The 13,175-nt window shown below is 36.3% G+C and overlaps 1 protein-coding gene across 2 annotated transcripts in view; it reads right to left on the reverse strand.

Annotated features, from left to right (window-relative positions):
- Window positions 1–13,175, reverse strand: part of LOC132398184 (transmembrane gamma-carboxyglutamic acid protein 3) — a 48,995-nt gene that overhangs the window by 14,690 nt on the left and 21,130 nt on the right. For both annotated transcript variants that reach the window (XM_059977268.1, XM_059977269.1), the window contains exon 2: window positions 3,444–3,489. In XM_059977268.1, the coding sequence (XP_059833251.1) occupies window position 3,444 (1 nt within the window). In that variant the 5' untranslated portion in view covers window positions 3,445–3,489. The remainder of the gene's footprint in view (window positions 1–3,443; window positions 3,490–13,175) is intronic.

Below are 13,175 nucleotides of genomic sequence, written 5' to 3' on the forward strand. Positions count from 1 at the left end.
AAATTATTATTATGATATCCAAGTTCAGAAAATGATGGATTTTTAATTTTATTTTCAACACAAAATATTGAAAGTTATAATCATGTTACTTGTTTATAGGTACAGAGTGGAACAGGCCCTTTCAGCTTGCCAAGTCTCAACACCTAGCAAACCACTTATTTATGATCAAATGACCCAAGAGCAGAATTAGGCTATTCAGCCCATCTAGTCTTCTCCGCCACATCATGGCTGATCCCGAATCACAATCAATCCCATACACCTGCCTTCTTGCCATATCTTTTGATGCCCTGACCAATCAGGAAACGATCAACTTCCCTTTAATTATACCCAGAGACTTGGCTTCCATTGCAGTCTGTGGCAGAGCATTCCATGGTTTACTACTCTGACTAAAAAAAAATGCTTCCACACCTCTGGTCTAAAAGGTTGCTCCTTAATTTTGAGGCTGTGCCCACTATTTCTGGATACCCCCACCAGAAGAAACATACTCTCCACATCCACCCCATCTAGTCTTTTAATGAGATCCTCCTGCATTCTTCTAAATTCCACTGAATTTACAATCACATTACTTGTTTATAGGTACAGTGCAGAACAGGCCCTTTTCCAGGCTCAAAGCTGACACAAGCTCCTCATATGTTAACCTCTTCCTTCCCAGAATCATCCTCATGAACCTCCTCTGGACTCTCTCCAATGACAACACATCTTAAGGGGCCCAAAACTGTTGACAGTACTCCAAGTGCAACCTGACTATGTCTTATAAAGCCTCAGCATTATCTCCTTGCTTTTACATTCTAATCCCCTTGAAATAAATGCCAACATTGCATCTTTACCATAGACTCAACCTGTAAATTAACCTTCTGGGAGTCTTGCACGAGGACTCCCAAGTCCCTCTGAACCTCTGATGTTTGAATTTTCTCTCTATTTAGATAATAGTCTGCACCAAAATGCATTATCATACATTTACCACTGTATTCCACCTACTTTTTTTTGCCCATTTTTTCAATTTGTCCAAGTCCTGCTGCAATCGCAATGCTTTCTCAGCACTACCTACCCCTCAACCTATCTTCGTAACATCCACAAACTTTACCACAAAGCCATCAATTCCATTATCTAAATCAATGACAACAATGTGAAAAGTAGCGGTCCCAATACTGATCCCCGAGGAACACCATGAGACACTGGCAGCCAACCAGAAAAGGCCCCTTTTATTTCCACTCACTGCCTGTCAACCATTCCTCTATCCATTCCAGTATCTTACCTGTAATTCCATAGGTCCATTATCAACTCTCACCTCCCTTTTACTCTTTACATAAATGAAAAAAAAATTATAGCAACCTGCTTTATATTATCGGCTAGTTTGCCCTCATATTTCATGTTTTCCTTTCTTATAGCTTTTTTTTAGTTGCCTTTTGTTTGGATTATAAAAGTTTCCCAATCATCCAACTTCCCACTCACGTTTGCTACCTTATATCCCCTTTCCTTGGCTTTTACGCAGTGCTTAACTTCACTTGTCAGCCACAGTTGCCTCCCAGTTATTTGATAACAACTGCTTCTGTGGGGCATATCAATCCCGCACCTTGTGAATAATTCCCAGAAACTTCAGCCACATCTGCTCTGCTGTCATCCTCACCAGTATCCTCCTCTACTGCACCTGGGCAAGATCCTCTCTCATGCCTCTAATTCCTTTTATCCATTGCAATACTGATACATGTGACTTCTCCCTCTCAAATTGCAGTATGAATTCAATCATATTCTGATCATTGTATCCTTAGGGTTCCTTTACGTTAAGGCCCCTAATAAGATCTGGGTTACTACACAACACCCAATTTAAGATGGCCTTTCCCCGAGTAGGCTCAAGCACAAGCTGCCCTAAAAAGCCATCTCACAGGCATTCAAATTCCCTCTCTTGCAATCTGACACTAACCTGATTTTCCCAATCCCCTTGCATATTGAAGTCCCCCATTACAATTGTGACATTACCCTTATTACATGCCTTTTCCAACTTCCTTTGCAATCTCAACCCCACATCTTGGCTACTATTTGGAGGCCTATATACGTTTCACATTATGGGTTTTTTTAAGCCTTACAGTTCCCTAACTCTGCCCACAAAGATTCAGCATTCTGTGACTGTGTCACCCCTTTCTAAAGATGTAATTCAATTTCTTACCAAGTGTGGTAAACTATGTATACCTGTCTGGACACACCCCTCTGCTGACTGCTCCTGTGGCTCCTCCCACAGACCCCTGTATAAAGGCGATTGGGGCACTGCTCCTCCCTCAGTCTCCAAGATGTCATGGTCCCTTTTGCTGCTAATAAAAGTCTATCGTTCACTTCCTGTCTCCGAGAGTTATTGATGGTGCATCACCAACAAGAGCCACATCACCACCTATACCTTCCTGCCTGTCCTTTCAATACAAAGTATATCCTTTGATATTAAGCTCCTAACTATGGCCTTCTTTCAGCCCTACTCAGTCATGCCCACAACATCATACAGACCAATCCCCAATTGCGCCACGAGTATGTCTACCTTATTCTGAATGCTATATGCATTTAAATATAGCCATTCATGTTGTGTTAGAACAGAGAACAATACAGGCCCTTCAGCCCATGATATTGTACTGACCTTTTAACCTATTTCATGATCAATCTAACCCTTCCGACCTATGGAGCCAATAATGCACCATATTTCTTTCGTCTATGTGCTTATCTAAAATCTCCCTAATATATCAGCCTCTACTATCAACCCCAGCAATGCATTCCAGGCACTTAATACTCTGTGTAAAACAACTACCTCTGAAATCTCCCCTAAACTTTCCTCCACTCACCTTGAAAGAAAGACCTCTGGTATAAGATATTTTCAGCCTGGAGGGGGGAAAAAAAGGTGCTGGCTGACTATCTGTGCCTCTTATAATCTTATACATCCCTATCAAGTCACCTCACATCCTCCTTCATTCTAAAGAGAAAACACCTAACTTGATCAACCTTTCCTCATAAAATGTGTCCTCCAATCCAGACAGCATCCTGGTAAATTTCCACATCTTTCTTATAATGAGACAATCAGAAATGTTAATTGCCTCTTACAAAATTCACAAATCCTTATTCAAAATTTGAGATTGAAAAACAGAATAAAAGACATTTTCATGAAGTGTATAAAAATACATTTTTTAGCTCTCATCTCTTGATACTTTGCACCATGGAAATTCTAGGGACTGAATTTCTCCTGGAACACAACCCCCCCCCCCCCAAGAAATTCAGGCATTGCCTATTAACTCTCTTTCTCTCGTGAGATTCATATTCAGTATATTGTCTGAAAATCAACCTGTAAGGAAACATGCAATGGTTGTCAAACCTTCAAAGAAATCTTGTAAAGTTGAGACAATACAGTACTTTGGAAGAAGCAATCTTAAAAGTACATTAATACAGTGATCAAAAAAGTATTTACTCACTTCTTGCACGCCTGGAGAAGTTCTCCTCTGGGTAGAACACATATGCCTGTCAATAAGACAAAACTTATTATTTTTCCCCTAGCCTACTTACCACCACTGAAATGAAAGACTTGCTCCAACTATGCATTTATAGTACATTACATGCAGAGGGAACAAATCTTCCAAAAGTGACCCACACTGGAGGGTGCGTATATAATTAAAAGCTGGAGCATATACTGACGGAGAGAACAATGGCAATGGACTACTAAAACTCAGTCACCCTTCCTGCTTCAGCCGTCAAGGGGAAAAATACTAATTCATAAACACTACAGAGATATTTGTAACCTCATTTATAACTAGGCAAGATAGAAATAAGGAAGAAGCTAAAGTATTATCCTATATAAAGCTATTTAAATGAACAAGGGGCTCAAAATAAAATTAAATGGATCACAAAATGTTTAAAAAAAAAATCACAATGAGCATTACATCAGTTCCAACCAGAGGGCTGACAATCTAAACAGAAAATATTCATAATTTCCTGATGCTACAGCAAATAAATTGCCAATTACCATCAAACTGTAACAGCATGGCATGAGTACAGTCATGGGTGGCTAACATTCTAGAAAGCATTTAGCACCATCAATTAAAGATGAATCCCAAGGATCTAACACGTACTGCTATATGCCTAGACTGTCTCAAAACAGATACCAATCCGTATTTCAATTCAATATTCTTCCAAAAACATTTCATCTTAACATCCAAAACTTCCACCACCTCCAACGGGATCCCACCTCCAAGCACACCTTTCCCTCCCCCCTCCCCAACTTCCTGCTTTCCGCAGGGATTGCTCCCTACGCAACTCCCTTGTCCACATGTCTCTCCCCATCAATCCCCCTCCTGGCACTTATCCTTGCAAGCAGAACAAGTGCTACACCTGCCCCTATACCTCCTCACTCATTATCATTCAGGTAAGGCAACACTTCACCTGAGTCTGTTAGGGTAATTTACTGTGTTTGGTACTCCCAGTGTGGCCTCCTGTGCATCGATGAGACCTGACATAGATTGTGAGACTGCTTTACCGAGCATCTATGCTCCATCGGCCAGAACAAGTGGGATCTCCCAGTGGCCATCTATTTTAATTCCACTTCCCAGTCTGATATGTCCATCCATGGTCTCCTCCACTGTTGTGATGAGGCCACATTTAGGTTGGAGGAACAACACCTTATATTCCGTTTGGGTAGCCTCCAACCTGATGGCACGTACATAGATTTCTTAAACTTCTGGTAATGCCCCCTCCCAACTCCCTCCCCCCTTCTGCATTTCCCATTCCCTTTTCACTCTTTGACCTCATCTCACCAATCAACTTACCAGCTCTTTACTTCATCCCTCCCCCTCCAGGTTTCACCCGTCACCTGGTGGTCACCTCCCTTCCCCCCCCCCCCACCACCTTTTAAATCTACTCCTCAGATGTTTTCCTCCACACCTGCCGAAGGGTTTCAGCCCAAAACAAAGACTGTACTTTTTTTCCATAGATGCTGCCTGGCCAGCCGAGTTCCTAATCTTAACATCATTCTCACTAACTCAGATATGAAAGAAACACACTGGCTCAAAGTAAAAACATCAACCCAACTTCCAGATATTGATCAGTGAACATAATGATGCATTTGGTATGACCACACACCTACTGCAAATTCACAGGACTAGAAATCTTAATGGTGTGGTGTATTGCTGAGTTCATCTACGATAGTGTCAAAGCAACTGAAATGCAGTCAACAATGCCCTTCCCTACTGGGAAATCTACAAAGCCATGAGGGAAGATTAAATGAATTCCCTCTACGTGGGCAGAGAGTGACTTCCCAATGCAACAATCTGCAGCAAACAATGAAAGACATAGGCGTTCCATACACAACTTAGATAAACAGAGAAGTGCAAAACCTAATAGCCAATAGGACCTTAACAGGTGCTGAAAGCGTCATTTTGGTTCTGTTGTAAGATTGTAGTTTGTTACATACTTGTATTGGAACTCGTTAATTGAAATTGAGTCATTTCATGCATTGTTCTTTGCAGAGGCACGTGAAGGAGTAGACCTTACTGAACACTCTTGTTGCACAAGTTTTTTGGTGAGGATCATTCTTCCCCTCCCTATTTCAGCAAGTTGCCCTACTGTGCGGAAAGTCATTCTCTTTCTCATTATCATATTGCAATCCCATGGGGTTGGTATCCAAAATAAAGAATGTCTGGGAATAAGAAAGCTTAGCTGACACTAGTAAGATATAGAAAGACAGAGAACCCTTCCTTTGCTAATACCCCTCTGTGTACACTTAATAAATTGCAATGAGATCCACGAACATTCAACAGCAAATTCCCCAACAAATACTTCATTTATCAATTAGCAAAGATATAGTGACTTGTAAATACAAAAAAAGTGGAATTGTGATGTGTCCTACTTCTAAATTGTAGAGCTTCTATCCCTGTTGATCATATTGCAAGAGCTTAGTCATTGAAGCCCCAGTTACAGTGCCTATAAAATGTATTCACCCCCTTGGAAGTATTTATGTTTTATTGTTTTACCAACACCGAATCACAGTGGATTTGACTTTTTTGACACAGATCGATAGAAAAAGACTCTTCTGTGTCAAAGTGAAAACAGATCTTTACAAAGTGATCTAAATTAATTACGAATATACAGTGGCATGCAAAAGTTTGAGCACCCCTGGTCAAAATTTCTGTTACTGTGAATAGCTAAGCGAGTAAAAGATGAGCTGATTTCCAACGGCATGAAGTTAAAGATGACACATTTCTTTAATATTTTAAGCAAGATTACATTTTTATTTCCATCTTCAAAACAAAAAAGGGCCCGAAGCAAAAGTTTGGGCACCCTGCATGGTCAGTGCTTAGTAACACCCCCTTTGGCAAGTTTCACAGCTTGTAAACACTTTCTGCAGCCAGCTAAGAGTCTTTCAATTCTTGTTTGGGGGATTTTTGCCCAATCTTCCTCGCAAAAGGCTTCTAGTTCTGTGAGATTCTTGGGCGTCTTGCATGCACTGCTCTTTTGAGGTCTATCCACTGATTTTCGATGATGTTTAGGTCAGGGGACTGTGAGGGCCATGGGAAAACCTTCAGCTGGTGCCTCTTGAGGTAGTCAATTATGGATTTTGAAGTGTGTTTAAAATCATTATCCTGTTGTAGAAGCCATCCTCTTTTCATCTTCAGCTTTTTTTTAAAAAAAACAGTGTGATGTTTGCTTCCAGAATTTGCTGGTTAATTGAATTCATTCTTTCCTCTACCAGTGAAATGTTCCCCGTGCCACTGGCTGCAACACAAGCCTAAAGCATGATCGATTCACCCCCGTGCTTAACAGTTGGAGAGGTGTTCTTTTCATGAAATTCTATACCCTTTTTTCCTCCAAACATACCTTTGCTCATCGCAGACAAAAAGTTCAATTTTAACTTCATCAGTCCACAGGAACTGTTTCCAAAATGCATCAGGCTTGTTTAGATGTGGGGGACGTCACGTGATGACATAGGATCGAGACGCTGGAACCCAGCTCTCTCGTAAAAAATCAATAAATTGATGTTTAAGTGAAGAAAAGTTAGTCAATACTTTCTAAAAGTTACTTATAAACTACTCCGGATTGTTTCAAGTTATGCCTCACAAACAGAAGATGAAGAAAACTACTACCGTGAAGACAATGCAAGTTGGAGCAGAACCAAGGCCCACTTCTGCCAAAGAACCGCGGGCTCAGGTACATTTTACCACCAGCGATACAGAACAGGAAACTGCAGCAACATCGACCATTTCTAAAGAAAAAGACCAACGAGAACTGGGCAAACATGAAGGAAGGAGCATGCGCAAACGAGAGCAACTAGAACTACAAATCCCAGTTACGATTGAAACCGAAAGTGAAAGTGAATCTGAGCTAGATTCAGATTCTCTGGAAAAATCAGATGAAGATGGAGGTAAAAGTTTTTCTGGAAATATAGAAAAGACTTTGATGCAAATAATGTGTAAATTAGAAAAATTAAACGCATTAAAAGTAATAAAAAAAGAAATATGGAGATTATGGTTGATAAAATGACAAAAAGACAGGAAAAAATGGAAAAGAGAATTATAGATTTGGAAACTACAATGGAAGACATGGTTGAAAGAATGAATAAAATGGAAGATGATATTACCGCCTGGACATCAGAAAGAAAACAATTCATGGAAAAAATTGATAAGCTTGAAAATTTTAGTAGACGAAACAATATTAAAATTGTTGGACTTAAAGAAGGTATAGAAGATCCAATAAATTTTTTTCAAAAATGGATCCCTGAAAAATTGGAAATGGAAGGAGAAACTCTAATTGAAATTGAAAGAGCTCATACAGCCTCAAGGTCAAGACCTCAAGCTGATCAAAATCCACAATAAAATTTTGATAAAATGCTTAAGGTACCAAAATAAAGAAAAGATCCTGAAGGTGGCTGCCCAATGTGCCAAAAAGAGAAACGGGCCATTGATGATAGCAGGGAAGGCAGTTTTTCCTATCCTGATGCAAGTTATAACCTTTTGAAGAGAAAGAAGGAATTTAACCCAGTGAAAAAAGTTTTATGGGAAAAGGGTTATAAATTTATAATGTGTAACCCAGCAACACTGATAATTTTTTTGGAGGAGGGAAAAAGATGATTTTTTTTTAACCGATCATCGAGAAGCGGAGGAGTTCGCACAAAAACTTCCAACTACTCACTAATTACACATAGAGATTTCCAAGTGTAATGGATTAAAGATGAAGACAGAGACAGTGAATGGAAGTGATGGACATTTAAGGATGATACAGGGGAGAAAAGCATAATTTCAGAAATACTAATTGAGAATAGTATTTTTTTTTCTTATATACTTTTTTATGTTGCGGGGGGGCTGGGGAGCTTTGGATTGATTACTCCGGGATCCACGTGTGTAATCATGGCGATCGCCATGGCCCGTACAAAAGAGGGGGGTAATGTTGTGTTCTTTTTTTTTCACAACATTAGTAGGGGGGTATTTTGTTTTTTTTCTTTATACTCTATTTTTCTTCTATCTTTCTGCCTGGATGATCGGTGGGGACACACATAGCAACATGGAGAATTTTTAAAAGATTTCCCAAGATACCACGAAAGTTGAAAGATTAGGTATTATTATAGATTGGAGTAACATAATTAAAAATAATGACTAATTTACTGAATTTTTTAAGTTTTAATGTTAATGGGCTTAATGGACCAGTGAAAAGAAAAAGAATTTTAACATACATTAAAAAAATGAAAAGATATTAGTGCTTTTTTTTTTACAAGAAACACATTTAACAGCCATAGAACATCAGAAATTAAAAAGAGACTGGGTTGGAAATGTTATTGCAGCTTCATTTAATTCAAAGGCGAGAGGAGTTGCAATTTTGGTTAATAAAAATTTAACAAATAAAATACAAAATGTATTAATTGATTTGGCAGGGAGATATGTAATTATACATTGTCAATTTTTTTCACAACTATGGACTCTTATGAATATTTATGCACCAAATGAAAATGATGTAAAATTTATACAAGAGGTCTTTTTGAATTTGGCTAACACACATGACAAAATATTAATAGGTGGAGATTTTAACTTTTGTCTAGATCCAGTTTTAGATAGATCAAAGATTGTCACAAAATCAAAAGTAGCAAAATTAACTCTATCATTGATGAAAGACTTAAATTTGATTGATATATGGAGAAGAATTAATCCAAGAGATTATTCATTTTATTCAAATAGACATAAAACATATTCAAGGATAGATTTTTTCCTATTATCAACGAATATTCAAGATAGAGTGAAAAATATGGAATATAAAGCAAGAATATTGTCAGATCATTCTCCTTTGATAATGACAATGATAATGATAGATAAAGAGGAATCAATTTATAGATGATTTAATTCAATATTACTAAAACATCAAGATTTTTGTGATTTTATGAAAAAGCAGATTCAGTTCTTTTTGGATACAAATTCACATTCAGTTGATGATAAATTTATATTGTGGGAAGCAATGAAGGCATATTTGAGAGATCAGATAATAAGTTATACTTCTAAAATTAAGAAGGAATATGATAGAAATAGATCAATTGGAAAAAGAGATTACAAAATTAGAAAAAGAATCTCAAAGAAATATGACAGAAGAAATAGTAAGACAACTTATTAATAAGTTACAAAATAATACACTTCAGACATATCGAACAGAAAAAGCAATTATGAGAACAAAACAGAGATATTATGAACTAGGTGAAAGATCACACAAGGTCCTTAAATGGCAGTTAAAAAAAGACCAGACTTCTAAAACAATAAATGCAATTCAAACAAGAGTAAATAAAATTACTTATAAACCTTTAGAAATTAATGAAATTTAAGAATTTTTATTCTGAGTTGTATAAATCAGAATCACAAAATGATAATGTCAAGATAGAAAGGTTTTTATCACAAATAACTCTTCCAAAATTAAATACGGAAGAACAGAAGGGATTAGATATGCCTTTTACATTGAAAGAGGTTGAAGAAGCCCTAGGATCATTTCAAAGTAATAAATCTCCAGGAGAAGATGGTTTTCCCCCTGAATTTTATAAAAAGTTTAAAGATTTATTAATTCCTCCTTTTATGGAGTTAATACATCAAGCGGAAAGAACGCATAAACTTCCAGAATCTTTTTCGACAGCTATTTTAATAGTATTGCCAAAAAAAATAGAGATCTTTTAAAGCCAGCATCATATAGACCTATTTCTTTATTAAACACTAATTATAAAATAATAGCAAAAATCTTATCTAAATACTTACCAAAATTAATACATATGGATCAAACAGGATTTATTAAAAATAGACAATCGGCAGATAACATAACTCGGTTATTTAGTATAATTCATTTGGCGCAAAAGAGGGAGGAAATGAGTGTGGCAGTTCCTTTAGATGCAGAAAAAGCATTTGATAGATTGGAATGGGATTTTCTATTTAAGGTATTGGAAAAATATGGATTAGGAGTATCTCTTATAAAATGGATTAAAACCTTAAATACTAATCCCAAAGCTAAAGTCGTGACAAATGGTCAAATTTCAACACCATTTCAGTTAACAAGGTCAACTAGGCAAGGTTGTCCATTATCACCTGCTTTATTTGTGTTGGCAATAGAACCATTAGCTGAATTAATTAGAATGGACCCAGATATTAAGGGTTTCAGAGTTAATCAGGAAGAATACAAGATTAACTTATTTGCTGATGATGTTCTGCTTTACTTAACAAACCCATTGCACTCGTTGCGTAAGTTATCCCATAGATTAGAAGAATATGGGAAAATATCAGGTTATAAAATAAATTGGGATAAAAGTGAAATTTTACCTCTTACTAAAGGAGATTATAGTCAATGTTGATTAATAACTCAATTTAGATGGCCGGCAAATGGTATAAAATATTTAGGTATAAGAGTTGATAATGATATAAAGAACTTATATAAATTATATTACTTACCATTATTGAAAAAAATTCAAGAAGATCTTGATAAATGGATGGTATTACCAATAACATTAGTAGGTAGAGTAAATACCATAAAAATGAATATATTCCTCAGACTACAATACTTATTTCGATCACTACCAATACAAGTACCCCAGAAGTTTTTTCAAGAGTTAAATAAATATGTGAGGAAGTTTCTTTGGAAAGGCAAGATGTCAAGAATATAGTTGGAAAAATTGACATGGAAATTTGATCTAGGAGGGTTACAACTTCCAAATTTTAAGAATTATTATAAAGCAAATCAACTTAGGTTTATTGCATCTTTTTTTGAGAAAGATAGACCAGCATGGATTAGAATAGAACTAGGTAAAATAGGAGAAAATACACCAGAAGATTTTATATGTAAATGGGAATCCAAATGGATACGTGAAAAGAAAGAATCTCCTATATTAAAACATTTGATTGACTTATGAAATAAGATAAATGTTGATGATGAGACAAAGAAATCTTTATTAGCAAAGAGATCTTTAATTCAAAATAGACTTATTCCTTTTACAATGGATACTCAACTTTTATATAATTGGTTTCAAAAAGGGATTAGATATATAGGAGATTGTTTTGAAGGAGGTATATTATAGTCATTTGATCAATTAAAGAATAAATAACAACACTTTTTTGTTACTTCCAATTAAGGGCTTATTTAAGAGAAAAATTAGGTCAAACAATGTTATTGCCGAAATCTAATGAAATAGAAACTTTAAATCAAAAAGGAAAAACTAAAAAATTTATTTCTTGTATGTATAGCTTGATTCAAAAACAGGCAATTAAACAAGGAGTCCATAAGTCAAGACAAAAATGGGAAAGTGACTTGAATATTAAAATTGAAGAAATAAATTGGTCAAGACTATGTCTTAATAGTATGACAAATACAATAAATGTCCAGTTAAGATTAGTACAATATAATTTTTTTACATCAATTATATATTACACTACAAAAAATAAATTAAATCCAAATTTATCTGATCAGTGTTTCCGATGTAACCAAGAAATCGGTACTTTTTTTACATTCTACTTGGTCTTGTTCTAAAATTCAAACTTTTTGGACAAATTTAAGAGTTTTATTGGAACAGATTATTGGAACACAACTTCCACATAATCCAATATTATTTTTATTAGGCGATATTGAAGGGATAAAATCGAAACCCAAATTGAATAAATATCAGAAAGAATTTATAAAAATTGCACTGGCAGTAGCCAAAAAGGCTATTGCAGTTACTTGGAAATTGGATGCATACTTAAGTATAGATCGTTGGAAGAATGAAATTTCCAGCTGTATTCCACTTGAAAAAATTACTTATAATTTAAGAGATAAATATGAAACATTTTTGAAAATTTGGCGCCCTTATTTACAAAAGACAGGATTAAATATATAGGTGCTCTGAAGATGAAATAATTGGTTATTTGGGGAAAGAAATAAATATATATACTAAAGTTATTACGAACTCTGTGGAGCATGTGGGGATCTTCCGATATCCAGGTATTTTCTTTCTTTCTTTCTTCTTCTCTTTCTTTTTCTTTCTTTCCGTAGGGATATGTTAGGGGGGAGGGGTTGATAATGTTTTTTTCTTCTTTCTGTAATCATTTGAAAACTCAAAAAAAATGTCACTGATACCACTGCTGTTGGCAACATCTCAGGTGGCTATAAAGAGGCATACAGGAGCCTTCTTTCTTTTTTTTTCCCTATAGGGATGTTAGGGGGGAGGGGCTAAGGGGAGGGGGGAAGGGTATATATTTTTTAATATATTTTCTTTTTCTTTCTGTAATTGAAAACAAAAAAAGTAAAAAAAAGCTTGTTCAGATGTTCCTTTGCAAACTTCTGGCGCTGAATTTTGTGGTGAGGACACAGGAAAGGTTTTCTTCTGATGACTCTTCCATGAAGGTCATATTTGTGCAGGTGTCGCTGCACAGTAGAACAGTGCACCACCACTCCAGAGTCTGATAAATCTTCCTGAAGGGCTTTTGCAAACAGGGGTTTTGATTTGCCTTTCTAGTAATCCTACCAGCAGTTCTCTCAGAAAGTTTCCTTGGTCTTCCAGACCTCAACTTGACCTCCACCGTTCCTGTTAACTGCCATTTCTTAATTACATTACGAACTGAGGAAACGGCTACCTGAAAACACTTTGCCATCTTCTTATAGCCTTCTTCTGCTTTGTGGGTATCATTTATTTTAATTTTCAGAGTGCTAGGCAGTTGCTTCGAGGAGCCCAT

Source organism: Hypanus sabinus, chromosome 8 (assembly GCF_030144855.1).
Source record: "Hypanus sabinus isolate sHypSab1 chromosome 8, sHypSab1.hap1, whole genome shotgun sequence".
NCBI lineage: Eukaryota > Metazoa > Chordata > Chondrichthyes > Myliobatiformes > Dasyatidae > Hypanus > Hypanus sabinus.